Here is a 15,052-nt window from a genome sequence, read left to right on the forward strand (position 1 = left end):
CTTATTTCAAAGTTCTGGGACGTCATCTGGGTTTCTAAGACGACCTTTTACGTTCAATTACATAACTTTATTCATCATGGGGGAAAAAGAAATGATGTGTGTAACGAGGATGAAGATTGGCTCATTTCACAGGGCCTTTCTTGGGCCCTGTCACTAGTGTTTTGTCCTTTTTAGAGTGGCCGAGCAAAGCTCCCTGCTCTTTTGGCGCTATCTGCGCCATTTGGCTTGAATTGGTGTCCATTGCCTTCTGCGAGACAGTGGAAACTCGCTCCACAGAGTGATCTGTGCCTAGCTTAGACTTCATCTCGGGTGACGAAGTTTTGTTACCGTCGAGCTAGAGGTCGGTGGGACCTCCTTGGACTCTTCATTGCCCTGGCTGCTGCCAGGGCCTTCGGAGTCCACTGGAGAGGAAAGGTTGAATGTAGGCAGGGCAGCACTGGCTGCTCCCACCTTAGGGGCAAGTGGCAGTATCCTTGGTACGCTAGGCGTGGTCCAGGCAAATGACATGGGCCGTTGTAGTGCCACCCCTCGTTGCGTCACATCGACGAAAGATGATCTCAGAGAAAATGAAGCGAATTGTGTTGTCTGCCTTCGCGGAAAGTTTTATTTTCATTGGCCTTAATAGTGAGTATTCCTTTTTATTTCTTCCAGGTCGGACAAGCTCTAGAGTACGCGGGGTGACTGCCATCGCAGTTTGCCCAATGCACCTCATCACTCTTACAGTCATCAGTACTCTGTCCAATAGTGCTGCACTTAGCACAAGTAATCTGCCCGTGGCAGCTCTGGGATCCGTGTCCAAACCTCTGGCATTTGAAACAACGTCTCGGGTTTCGTATGTAAGGTCGTACAAGAAGTCTTACGTAGTCCGTTTCAATAGTCTCGGGTAAGATGGTTCAACTGAAGGTGAGTATCAAGGGCTTCGTTGCTATTTCGGTGTCATTGCGTCTGATGGTTATACATTGTACTTGAGTTACACCTTGCTTCTTCTATCGCTCAAGGAATTCGTTCAATGTCATCAGATCTACGTCCGATACAATGCCGTTGACTGTATTCATGGTGCTATGTGTGGTCCCAAAGACGGAGATTCCACCAAAAGCGACGAAGTGGGAAAGTTTGTTATATTGTTTTTGCCCTTTAGTTTTAGGTGTAGATCGCCACTTGTAATTTCTGTCGCCTTCTAACCGGTTTCGATAGTCTCTTTCAGGCATTGGCGACAAGGAATGGGGAGATAACTCTACCTTTAGTAGACGATTGTTCAGAGTGAAGTGCGTGGTATTTTGGGAATGTTTGTGTGTTTGGGGGATAAACAATCAAGTTACGTCGGGGCGTACCCTTTTCGGGGCACGATCTGTAAGGGGAGTGTTCAAGGGTCCCATAAAAAGGTCAGTTGTTTGGCTGCGGCGCCTACCACCCACCATAGAGCCCAACGAGGGCACATGACGGAACATATGAAGAAGTCTGCACAACGCCAGTAGTGCGCCGTTACTATAACCAAATATGGTTCACCCAAGGTAGGATAACCACACAATGTTAACCAATCCTTGTCTCCAGGAAAACTAGAAGTATACAAATGAAAATAGTAGAGGACAGAAAAACAGAAGTATGGAGAGAAAGAGATAGGAAAAAGAGACTGGTCAGCCCAGGGGGGCCGTCTGCGTGAAGAAGAAGAAACTTTTTATTTCAATCATAGAAAAATGTCGGGTGGGGCTCTCAGCCCAGAGCTACAAGAGCCGCTGCTGCGTCCCGCGCCCGACGAACCAGCGCCCGCTGGCTACTCGGGCTTTCATCACGCAGCATAACCTCCCAGTCTTGTAGAGTAGGAATAGGAGTGGAGTTGGCAGAGCGCCTGGTAGGCGGACGCTGACATTCCAGCGTTACGTGAAATAACGTCGGTACCGCTCCACAGTCAGGGCATTTGTCAGGGTAAGAAGTGGGATGGAGGATGTGGAGGAAATAGAAGTTCGGAAATGTGTTCGCCTGCAGTTGACGCACCGCAGGTGCATCTTTTCATGTGAGCGTGTGGTTTGGTGGAGGGTGCCGAATGCGTTCTCGTCTATAGTAGTCGAGAGTGTCTCGATATCCTAGAAGTTCCGTGTTTGTGTCCTCCTCATCTGGGTTGGACAGCTCTTCCTCCGGATACCGGTTAGTGAGTGCTCGGGTAGCTGCATGAGCGCAGTCATGACCGGGGAGAGAGGCGGGTCCAGGAGTCCAGACAAGTCGGAACTTGTGTGGCGTGTGGAATGCAGTGTTCGAAATTGGGTGTGTGTGCTGTGAGACAATAGCCCGCGTGGAGGCACGGCAGGTATCCATTAAGTCTGTAAAGATTAGAATAACATCTGTGTGAAAAAGTTTATGGCAGCGTGGGAAATCGCCAGAGCGATGGCACACTCTTCGCCCTCAGATATGTTCTTTGTAGATACGCTGATTGAGGCTACTACGTCGTGATCATTGTTCACCCCTGCTCCAACTGCAAAACTGCGGAAGTGGTGTCTAGCTGCGTCACAGTATAAGAGAGTGTTTGGAGGAGACTGATTGATGAGGCCCGTGAGGTTTTTTGTTTTTACCCTTGCCTGCCGGCGCTGAGCGTTGCGCTGAGGGTGCAAATGAGTCGCATCACCTACCACGTCCGCTATCAAACCTCTCTACGTGAAGCCGAGAGCAAAGGGGTGTGCTGCCTCTACCGGGGGGTAGGGTGGCATAAAGGTCCAATCACTCGGCGTTGGCTCAACCCCCCTGGATCCTCTTTTCCATGGACACGGCAAAGCCACGCATGGCTAGGTGTGGGAGGAGGTCGAACCCCCCCCCCCTCCCCGTTAGCTTGGTTCCGTGGTGTCGCTACATACCAAACGCGCTTACTTGCAAAGACGCCCCTGCGGGGGCTTTAATACGATAAAAGAATACATCTGACCACTTAGATGTCCAATAAATTGGAAAGCTACAAGGCAAGTTTCAGGTTATTGAGCAATAAAAGCGTTGGAAGTGGTCGTAACTTTTTTTTTCATATTTCGTGCAGCAAAATTCAATTTTGGCGAGCGTTAACTCCCACAAGCGCCATTTTGACAATGTTTCATCAAACCAGTAAAGAGATGCAAGGAAAGGCAGGGAGCTTAACCTGGTGCACGTCCGGTTTGCTACTCTGAACTCGGAGAAGGGGAAACGAGGCAGATGAAGGCATGAACTGAATAGCTAGCACGCTCGGGGGCGCTCAGATTCCTTGTGTTCGCTTTGTTTTCTTTCTGCGCTACCGAAGCAAACGTTCAAAGAATCTCTGTACGCAGAAAATGGTCCGGTTGTCACCAACTGCGCTTTCGCGGTATGCTGCGTAAATATCCGGGCGAGCGATTTCACCGATGATCGATGTGTCTTCCTCTTCCCGCGAAGACACAAGTTTTGACTTCCGAAATACATCATCATAGAATAAGCTACTACAGCCATTCTAAGCGTTTTTTTTTTTTTTTTTTGGTGGCACTACAATTCTTACGGAGCTCCCTGAATCGTATCTATCCTCCGTCTAGTAAAGCCCGCGCGTAACACAGTTCGGTCTTTCGGGTGCACTTTGCCGCCCACTTTGGCGGCCGCACTGAGCGGACCTTGGAAGCATCGTTCGTTGACAGAAGGAAGGCGGTCAGCAGCAGCAGCAGCGCCGTGTGGCGGCCTCTCGCCTCCACCGCCGCCAACTACCGGCGGGAGAGGAGCATTTGTGCCGTGGCGGCGGCGGTGCGTGGACCATGCGCGGGATACTGCTGCTGCTGCTGCTGCTCGTTTGCCATGGTGAGCGCTTCTTACCGTATCTGGAAGGCCGCGTCGTCTTCGTGGAGCCTCCTCAACATGGCTTGTAGCGTGTTGTACATTTATGCAGACTTTTGTTAAAAAGAAAAAAAAAACGCTTACGGTCAATCGGTCTGACCGTTATAACAAATGCGGCTCAAAAGGAGTTTCCTCTCTCAGAATATCTTGCACCAACTGTTTTAGCGCCATTGTTAAACTGTTCAATTAACACGATATGACTCAGGTTGTCCACTCCGCTAACGAGCACCGACAGCAGTACATTGCATTCCGTTATTCTGCAGTACTTTACTGAGTAGCGACGCGGGAAAATTGAAGCTATTTACGGCTTGACGCCCCTCGAAGGTGCGTCACGCCGGAACTGGCTTGAAAACGAACCCCGTTTCTTCGGAAATAACGTTTCCTGGTGCAATTTGAGTGGTGAGTTCGGTCCATCTTGCATACAATTAGGGCGCCGCTAATCGTTTCACGAGGCGTGAGGTGGGCCGACCGTCAATCTTGCTTAAATACTTTCACAACACGAACACAGTAGAAAGGACAGAGAAAGCTTGTTGCAATGCGCGCATTCGAGCTAGCGCCCATTCAGTGGAAGTCGCCCGGATTTTCCTTATCGAGTCTCACGTAGGCGGGATCCGGTTGCCACTTGCCTTCGCGCATAGATGTACGAGTCCGGTGGTGCATGCGAGCCTGTTTGCCAGCAAAAGTGGATCACAGAAACTCTTTTTCAACGCGCACGTGTTCTCGATAACGCGGTAATGAAACGCCTGTGGCTTTTCACGTACACTTTCTGCATCGAGGACTCTGTTCCTTTTTCTCTGCGAGAGTTATCCACATGCCATCATTGATTTGAATATAATAAGTCGTTGACTTGGTATCTAAATGTTCTCCAACGATGACTGCGTGAGATAACTTGTTAAGGTACTTTAATATCATTTGAATTATTCTGATTGTCCACCATGAAAGCTGCTGGACCTATCACTCAGCTTGATGTCACTGAGCGTCACGTCCACCTGGCGAATAAGGTTACTACATTTATCGGTGTTCAAAGTTTATTCAGCGAAAATGTTTCAACGGTTCATTTTTTTTCTTTCATGCAATTAAGTTTAAGCTCAATAATGAACCTATGTAGGATTTTATTTTGCGTAGAGGGGGTAACTAGACTGGAAGTGCATTTACTTGTGGGGGCGGTGTTTTTTACTGCTGGGAATAATCATTCGAGCTTGGCGAGCAACGAGACCTGTGAGGGCAAAGTGTTCCTTACGCAGGGCACGTTAACACCGTCCTGAGTTTCGATGACGTTAAGATGATGAGCCCGTTGAGAATTGTTTTACGATGCTCATTTTGCGCTCGGATATTGTGGTGCCATTCTGAGGTGAACATATACTTTGAAAGTGCAGTAGTAGCGAAGGCTATGGCTATGTAATTTTCAAGGTATTTTAAAGATACTTACTTGCAGGTTTCCTGAAATCTGAAAATCAGTTTCAATCTGCGTTTACTGATATCTTTTTTTTTATTTTTCAACAAATGTACTTTTTCTTTGGATCTGCTGTGTGCAGAGCATTGCAATTTAGCACAATGGTGTTGCTTTCTCTTGCTCAAGTGCAGCAGCTGAAATTAGCAGCAACAAAAACTAGGCCTGCCATGCTTTGTCGATGCATAAAAATTGCAATTTATTAATAGTTCTCCTAATACTGAAAAACACTGATGCACCTTGGATGCCGATTCCTGCTACAGTTACGTAAGTACCGCTGCTTAACACCTGTGAAACCATTTGTTTATTTGCGCCTTATAGTTCTCTAGAGGTCCACAAACTTGAAAAATTTTAATTTGAGAAAAATGCTGAAGCTATGCAGTTTTATGTGAGCATTTCCCGTTAATGTATTAAAGATAAAGAACCGAAATATTTTTGTAACTGAGAGTGAGGTACATTTTCTGAAAGTAAAAGAAATTATCTATCAGGTCATAGCAATATTGATTTTTTCCCCTGTCAAAGCAAGTCTGAACCCGCCTTAAGACACCGTTGCCACTGAGACCGAGAACATCAATACGAGGTTAGTTTCATATAAATCTGTTGCTCATCAGTCTACTTGGCTTATAGCATTGTTAGTTTTTTCAACTATAGTAAACTTTCGAGCCTAATAAAATAATAAAACGTCACTCTACCATCAGAGCATAACGTTTTACCACGGTGATCGTGGCTATAAGGAATTCCTCTTTCGCGATGTCCTGGGTGATTGTTCTAAAAAAAAAAACGCAGAAATCCATGTGGTCTTTTCGGCTTGCGGCACACCTTAGTGGAAAATTGTCGTTCAAAAGTGGTGTGCTGATTGTGAGGTTAAAGAAATTTACGTATGTAAGTAAAATAGACTTAGTTTCTTTAGCAGAGATGCTTGATGAACGAAGTGAGACACTCGCATGAAGTTGTGGACATGTCGGGGCCTATTTTTCTCTCTATTTCAGGTACAAATCTTTTTACAATGCAAGGTTGATAAGTGTGTACCCAGTGCTTCATTGTAAATTGAAAGGAGAGGCCTTTATGAACTACCATATTTATGTGCGTACAAGTCAAGCGTCATAGAATCGGATGGATTGTTGAGATTTACGTCATTAATGAATGACGACAGTCTGGTGAGTGCATAGCGTGATCTGTTTCTATTAACCATGCCTAGGCGAAAACTGAAGGAGCGGCCCACGTAATCTGTTCATGAATTTTCGTAAGCAAGTAAAATCGGCCTGCTGCTGGGACATAAGTCATCTTGGCAGCCAACCTAGTTTCTGTCATAGTTTTAAAATTCCTGCACTGGGATAGGTACCACCATTTGCTGTATTTAATTTGGCTGGCTGAGTTGGGAGACTCAGCTTTGCGTCAGAAAACCTCATTGTCGCCTGTAGTTAGACCGATCACTAAAGGACTTGTTTTTGGGCGGGTCGGTGCTTATAATGCTGAGGTATGCGTGACTGTGGTGCAAAATACATTTTCCGAAAAGGAGAGTGAAAAAAATAAGAAATTGAAGCTCCAACATTCTTCTAGAAATGCATTATCCGCCACAGTCAATCATGCATACTAAGCAACTCTCCTCTTTTTCAGACCGCTTTGGTGCCACACCATGAATATTTAACAATCACTCAGTGGTGGTTCTCTCTTCTGTCGGTTAGCGACAGCGGTTCTAAAAATATTGCGCTGTTAGGTGTTTATTTATCCGATACAAGGAGGCCCCACCATGTTGACCGAAGCGCGTCCGTGATTAAAAGGAGAGTAGAACAGTCCTTCAATACAACCTCTGGCAATGAAAGGAATGCTCGTAGGATAAGCCTATCACGCGTCTTCATTGGCGCACGCTTTTGAGCTGCAAATGGCGCGCAACATTACACAGGGAGCATTTGTCCATAGTTCCGGGGTTTGCACGAACGTTGCGCAAATGAGCTTCCGTTCGGGCTTGAGTGGCCGTGAAAGTGTTCGCTAGATTGAGTTGCGGGCAAAATCGCGATAATCCCACTAAAGATTAAACTCGTTGAAGGCAACAGAAGTCGGGCGAATGTCTAGTCCTTTTGACAGAGCACAAATTAGTGCGCCCCTGCTTTAGGATACTTTCACACTGTCTGGGGCAGTAGCTGCCTACTTGTAACGCGTTAACGGTAACTAGTTACTTTTTCAACAACTTCCAACTGTAACCAGTTATTTGTAAGTTACAGGAACTTGTAACTGTAAAACTGTTACTTTTTTACACAGTAAGTCTAACGGAAAATGTCGTTATGATTTCTTCTCTTTTTATAGAAAATATCCAACAGCAACACTTGTAAAGGCCTATGTTTAACGATTTTTACTTATGATAACTTTCTCTTTACCATGTCCTCTCCACTTTGCAATTTTCCACTACAGGCCTCTCTCGGAGCTTAGTAGATTTTGCTAAGAGGAACACCTGCAGTGCAGAAGAACGTACATGAGATTTGCTTGTAAACTGCATGCCGCAAATTAATCCCGTTGCAACTGAACAGTCTCCTCAGCTCACGTCCCCCCTTTCTCCTCCTTTTTTTTTTGGGGGGGGGGGGGGGGTTAGCTCTCTTCTCGGTGCGCTGAAGGTGCATTCCTTCGTCAGAGGCAACGTTGGCTCGCGGCTAATCGTGTTTAGCAAGTGGCCAGCAAAAAAAAAAAAAAACGAAGAATTTTTTGGAAACTTCTGTATAACTGATTACTATAGGTATCCTTCAACTTAACATGTCAATTATTTTCAAAATGACAATGGTTTAACGTTTTCTGCGGCTGGCATCCTCAGAGAACAGCGGCAACAAAAAAGTATAAAACAATAAGCAGGTGGCGATCAGTCCATCAGACACACATTACATCTAAACCGTTCCTAGAAGCCCTCCGCCACCTCTCACTATTCCTTCCTTTCATGAAACAGCGTGGCCGTATTGTTTAGCTCAAAGCTATGCCCTGTCAAGAAGTGTTCGAACAGCTTCGTCCAACAAGTTCCACATGACCTAACATGAGCGTAACCAAAGGGGGGTTTCAATTTCCCCGAACTGTTTGAATTTTGCTTGCCTGTATATACACGCACAAACGTAACTAAATTACCGTTGAACCCCCCTCCCCTTCGAAAAAAATTTGTGGCTGCACTCCAGCCGTGGGAGAACGCACTGCATATATATATATATATATATATATATATATATATATATATATATATATATATATATATATATATATATATATATATATATATATATATATATATATATATATATATATATAAATAAATAAATAAATAAATATATATATATATATATATATATATATATATATATATATATATATATATATATATATATATATATATATATATATATATATATATATATATATATATATATATATATATATATATATATATATATGAGGGAAAGAGGTGTGTACAAAAGGGCTCGTTTTTCCGTGTTTTGACACAATAATAATGAGATCTAACAGACAATAATGCCAAGGAATGTATAGGGGAAGTTATTAGAACAAATGGAATGTAAATAAGAAGAAAGAAAACAGGGTGAAAAAATAACCAGCCTGCTCACGGCTGGTTATTTTTTCACCCTGTTTTCTTTCTTCTTATTTACATTCCATTTGTTCTAATAACTTCCCCTATACATTCCTTGGCATTATTGTCTGTTAGATCTCATTATATATATATATATATATATATATATATATATATATATATATATATATATATATATATATATATATATATATATATATATATATATATATATATATATATATATATATATATATATATATATATCACAATAGCAGCCTTTTGTGGTGTTCTTTTCACATCTTTTGCTGCCTGTTTCGCCGATGCAATCATGTCACTCGCAATCCCCGCGTCGTACTTAGAGATGATCCTGCAGTGATTGTGTACAGGTGTCGGATTGAGCGAACACGTGTCCCCACGGTTTGAATGCTTAGCGGACGCGAAAGTCTTCAAACAGGCCTGGTACACCTTGAGGAACATAAGCAAAGAACTTCAATAGCCGATAGACTTCTTCACTCGTTACGCACTTTTCATACCCCTTCATAAGTTCTTATTGAATTCCTTCATTCGGATGTAGTCACGCCTTATTTTGTGCAGTAATGTAAAAAGCTACCATGTTCCTTTTTCACGGTAAATGTAACGGTATCAAGTTACTTTAGAAAACTTGGTAACTGTAACACAGTTACACTTTTGGTTAATGTAACTGTAATTAGAACACTGTTACCGGTAACGTGCACATGACTGGTTCCACAGCATGATTTTCTAATGAATGAAAGCTCTATTTCGGTTCCGTAGCTGCACCACTGTTCAATTGCCCGCTTGTTTGAAAGTATTCCATCAAGTAAACAGTTGTTTTCAGGTGTATTCAGGTTGTCGTTTTTGCATAACGTTGTATGAATTTAAGAAGTATGATTCATGCTGCTGTAGGTGAGCTAGCAGACATTTTTTGTTTACCCTGTAGATGCAGCGTAATATAGACTTTAATAATGTATAACCAACAGTAATATTTTTAAAGAGCCGCTTATTAGCGTGCGTAGAGAGTTTAACTTGTTAGGGGCTGAATATGGAGAGTTGGCTAGCTTGTCTTATCTTAAGGCTTTTCGGAACTACGCAAACAATATGTATGTAGTGTTTTACAGCGAAAGCTGTTGTGAGATCAAAACAAGGCTTGTTTTGGGCGCCGTAGTTGTCCGTGGCTGCCGGTGTCCGTAACCACTATTGCGCGAAAAAAAAATAAAGAAAAAACTTAGTGAATAAGGAATACCAATGACGAAACGGAATTCGAAACCAGGGTCTCTGTTTGCCTGTCCAGTATTTTACCACTGAACTGCGCCGGTGTTTTTTAAACATGGTATTAGTAGAAGCGTATTAAAATAGTACACAGCATCGCACAGCGTTTCACTGCTGCAGTTTTATCGTGAAACGTATAGAAGCAGTGCTTAGAAACTCAAAGGCTAAAGTCGTGGCGGACCCAGAGGGGGGTGGTAGGGGCGATCATCCCCTCCGCCCGCCCCGCTGTTTGTGTCTCCTTAATTTAATGCTCGTAGTCCATCTCCTATTACCAAATATTACAAATGAACGAAAGCACTGTAAGCACACATTAACAGTATTTATGTTACGCAGGGCTTTTCCTAGTAGAAAAAAAGAAGTCACGACAACGCCCCCCTCTCAGGTATGACTGACTTCTACCCCCCCCCCCCTCCCTTAAAATGAGTGGCTGGATCCGTCTTTGGGCTGAAGTCTAGGCAGAGTTCGTCATCATTTGCTGCACAAGAAATATGGTGAGGCTAACCACCTCACCAAGATGGGCCACCAGTCTGATCGAACGTCATGAGCATCATAAACATTCTTTAAGTAGGTAGCCAGCCATTTGGATTAAATGTGTGCGTGAAGAGGTGATTGGCTCTGGTCCAGTATTCTAGCACTGACCTACACCGACAAACTGGTCTTAGGCAGGCTTCATGTCGGGAAAGCAATCGTGTTAATATCAGTAATAAAGTGTCTTAGAGCATCAAAGGAACAACAAGGCGTCACACAATGCGAATTGCGTAACGAGGGGGTCGTCGAATGCTCCAACCCATTACAACAGTTTCAAACAGAAGTATTCATTGTCGTAAGCCACAGCATCAAAAAAGTGCACAAAATTTCTTGCAAGTGTTTACCAGCTACCACGCTTCGCCGACAAATTACGAAGTATGGCATAGCGGATGCTTCTCTACTACACGAAAATTTGGGCCCAGCAACGGGAAAGTATGCAAGGCTGTGCAAGATTTCATTGAACAGTCAAATATATGTACATAATAATCTCAGTTCCAAAGGTTCTAAATAACCATTGTATGGTAATGCTGTAAGCTTGTATGGTTAGATTTGGGTGCACGTTAAATTTATGAAGCCCTCCACTACAGCGTCTCTCATAACCATATATGGTGATTTCGGAACGGTAAACTCCACATTCCTTAATCATTTAACCAATGTAGTCTGGTGATCAGGCCATCGTGTCAGGCCGCGTTATGTCATCACGACCTCACAAGTTTCTCTGCCGCCATGGTTTAATCGTATAGGTTTTTTTTTTCCATTCCTCGTGTTGACGCCACCACCGGTGATTTGTCAAGAACTGCAAGTGACATGCACGAGATACTAACTGCTTGGCCACGCGTATACTCGTTGCAGCGCTCCACCTTCCTGAGAGGGAGCGGGCACCACAGCTTTGTGTAGCCACTATATGGCCCTTTCCCTTCATACAGAGAGAGCACGGTACTGAGTCTACTTCCAACACCAGCTAAACCTTTAAGGCCACAAGGCTGCCGCCATGACGTCACGAAGCGGCGGTTGCAGCTGCTCGCCACCGAGCAGTGAACAGGCTGCGTGAAAAGTGTTTTTTTTTTAAACCTCACATATTTTATTGTATTTTTTTCTCTTCGTGCAGTAAAATGAGCGCTTAATATTATGGCCTTATGTTTATTGTCTGGTGCTAAGCAGATAGAGTTACATGTGGCTCCACAAACTCGACAAAAAAAAAAAAGAAAAAGCACACACTAGAGAAGCACAGCGACGCGTTTGTGTTTTTTCCCATTCATACTGGACGTTGGGGCAATAACCCATACTCTTTTCTTCACACATTTCTGATCTCGAGTAGCGTTTGCAAGAAATCGGCAAACTAATTGGCCGGTTATTTATTAAATGAAAGAGAGATAATGTCATCACAGGTCTTGTGACAAAGATCGCGTTTCAGAAAGGTAGGAGACTGACGGCATGCTTTCTGAATGGCTTTATTTACAGGAAAAGCATGTCAAGAACTACTTCTTACTCAGCCTTTCGAGATTTAGAATGATCCACCAAAATCGTGTCATTCATTCCACAACAGATTTTTTTTACAAGAATGTTAGTGATGCACGTACTTCAGCACCAGTTCTCAAGAGTGTCCTTCATCACAGGCATCGAATCTGACGCCTCGTCGTTGCATAGTAGCTCAACGATGAGGTGTGATACCACTAGCTTGCGCTGGTTTGAGAGCTTTAAAAACACTAATAAGCTTTCAATGCAGTGCGAAAAAGTTAACTTTCTGCGTCTGATGTGGAAAGCTAAGCTGCGACGCGCTGTACTGTAAGTGCATCTTGTGCACGGTGAGAAGTTTCCGCTGATTTCGCAAGTGCGGCCTGGATAGCTGCCGCTTCCAGCCGTTTTCGCTTGTAGTCGGTGCTTCTTCTTCTTGCGCACTTAAAAAAAAAGCCGGACAACTCGGAATTTTTGATGGAATTCTACCCGGAAGAACACGCAGACTGAGAAATGGTGTGGTCACCGTGCGCCCCGTTTCTTCGTCAATGTAGAAGCCCCATGTGTTATGCCCTTGGGCGTGAATAGCAGCTCTCACACTTACAATATAAATAAATACTCGTTTATCCGCTACCTTTCTGCAAAACGACCAATATTCTGCACTATTTCAGGATGAAACACTGCGTACGTGTAATGGCACTGTGAAATATAAGAACATTCTTCAGGACAACTCACCTTCGAGTACTGCGTTAGAATGAATATGTGTCGTGCAATTGTACGCAGCTATTTTCTGCGCAGCTCGTCGTCTAGCGGAAATCTGAAAAAGCGCGATAATTTCCATGGCACAGAAGGACAGATAACTTGTTCGGGATAAAGTCAATGCGCCACACACAGTACAGCACTCACGACATCTTCACAATATCGCAAAGGCGGCACCGACGAGGACCGAAGTATCTGTTGTTACACCTAGACGCAAACTCAGGTGCACGCTGTGCCACCGCACTACCTGTTCTCCGTCTATGAAAATAGAGCCCTTCTGACTTCAACGTTTCCCCGTTGAAAGTCAGTATTTCACTGAAATGTAACTATACTAAGATTAATATGCAACTTTGCTTGGGCTTTGTCGTTGATTATTCAGACAAATGTAGCGAGTATCTAAACGACTACCAGCGCACGTGTTTCAATTACTACTCATCCGCGCACACCGACGTTCCCTCAAAGCCACTCGCCGGGAAAGCTTATTTTCTCCATCGTCACAGCCGCCGCCGTTGGTGACGTCACCACTCGCAATGGAAATAAAGCCCTTCGGCCTTGAAAGTCTAGGCTGTGTTGCTACTTGCAAGGTGTTGACGCGCTGCAAGGCATACGCGTGTTCAGGCCGTACAGGTATGATCGAGACAGCCCCGCCGTGGTGGTCTAGTGGCTAAGGTACTCGGCTGCTGACCCGCAGGTCGCGGGTTCAAATCCCGGCTGCGGCGGCTGCATTTCCGATGGAGGCGGAAATGTTGTAGGCCCGTGTGCTCAGATTTGGGTGCACGTTAAAGAACCCCAGGTGGTCGAAATTTCCGGAGCCCTCCACTACGGCGTCTCTCATAATCATATAGTGGTTTCGAGACGTTAAACCCCACATATCAATCAACAGGTATGATCGAGACAGCCGCTAAGACCACGCTACGATAAAACACTCCCCAGAAGTAGGCTGCAGTTTTGCAGCCATCGAGTGCGCGAACATAAAACGAATCGATGCTTAGCACTATGTAGAGGATATTCACCGACGCTTATGGCTAGTGTAAGCTTCGTCTTGGGGCAAGGCCAGCTGTGTTTGACGTTTCGACTATCCTCAGTTCAAGCATTGTAACATTGACCAGGATTTGGATGGATGGATGGATGGATGCTATGAGCGTCCCCTTTATAACGGGGTGGTGACAAGTTTGCCACCAGGCTCGACAAAAAAAAAAAAACTTTTTTTCTTTTTTTCTTTTTATGTTGGCCTAATGCCTCTATTTCGATAAATTCTATCTTAATGGAAAAAAGGTAAATTTTCAGCTTAAGTTCTCTGCCATTTACGGCACACTGTCCATATTTTATTTTTCCAATATTTATTTTTGTCCTTTCTCTCTAATTTTCTGCCACCAATACTCTAACCATCTCTGGAGACATCTGCACGTAGCGCCACCTCTCGTCGGCAGCGTGCAATAACTGAATGGCGAATAATTGAAAAAAGTCATAGTTCACGAATAGTGACAGTTATTAAAAACGACTCCCGGTTATACACAACAGAGACTTGTATGAACATTCTGGGAAAGTTACAGTGTCGCACAGCAAACAGGGTGGCTTCTCAGATGGTTTAATATTTAACAATAGGATGCCACGCATCTACGTGTGATGTTCAATTGTCCTGGGAAGTCGCAAGTTTAGTAGTGCAATGCTGCAATTTTACTAAAAATGTTTCAGTACGTCAGCTTTTTAGATCCGGGAGTCATTTTCGATAACTGGCTTATTTCAAAAGATATGATTTTTGTCACCTATTTCTCATTCAGTTATGACAGGCTGGCATTCTAGTCACCGAGAGATTGCATCACGTTCAGATGTGTCCGATTCCTGGGGACGATAATAATAATATTTCAGGTTTAACATCCCAAAACCACCGTATGATTATAAGAGAAGCGGTAGTGAATGGCTTCGGAAATGATGATCATGTAGTGTTCTTGAAGGGGCGCTGACATCGCACAGCACACGGGCCTCTGCCATTTCGGCTCCAGTATAGCACTGCAATATGCGTTATAAATTGTCACAGAAGCAGCCAGTGCTCGGGTGGCGCATTGCAGGCACCAAGAAGGCGAGTCGCAGTGTACATGCCAGCGCTGCATGCGCACCGATCGGGGCGCACGTGGCGGTGGTGAGGCCAGTGGCTCGCGATACAAACAACACACTCCGCTCTCTTTCGTTCGATCTATTGGTTACAT

General features: G+C 44.2%; 1 protein-coding gene across 1 annotated transcript in view; it reads left to right on the plus strand.

Moving 5' to 3' along the window:
* Window positions 1–3,676: 3,676 nt before the first annotated feature.
* The window catches only part of LOC142777396 (protein Skeletor, isoforms B/C-like), a 253,917-nt gene continuing 242,541 nt past the window's right edge, over window positions 3,677–15,052 (plus strand). Inside the window, exon 1 of the mRNA XM_075881745.1 lies at window positions 3,677–3,771. Within this exon, the coding sequence (XP_075737860.1) occupies window positions 3,729–3,771 (43 nt within the window). The 5' untranslated portion in view covers window positions 3,677–3,728. The remainder of the gene's footprint in view (window positions 3,772–15,052) is intronic.

The sequence above is a fragment of the Rhipicephalus microplus genome, chromosome X, assembly GCF_043290135.1.
Source record: "Rhipicephalus microplus isolate Deutch F79 chromosome X, USDA_Rmic, whole genome shotgun sequence".
Lineage (NCBI taxonomy): Eukaryota > Metazoa > Arthropoda > Arachnida > Ixodida > Ixodidae > Rhipicephalus > Rhipicephalus microplus.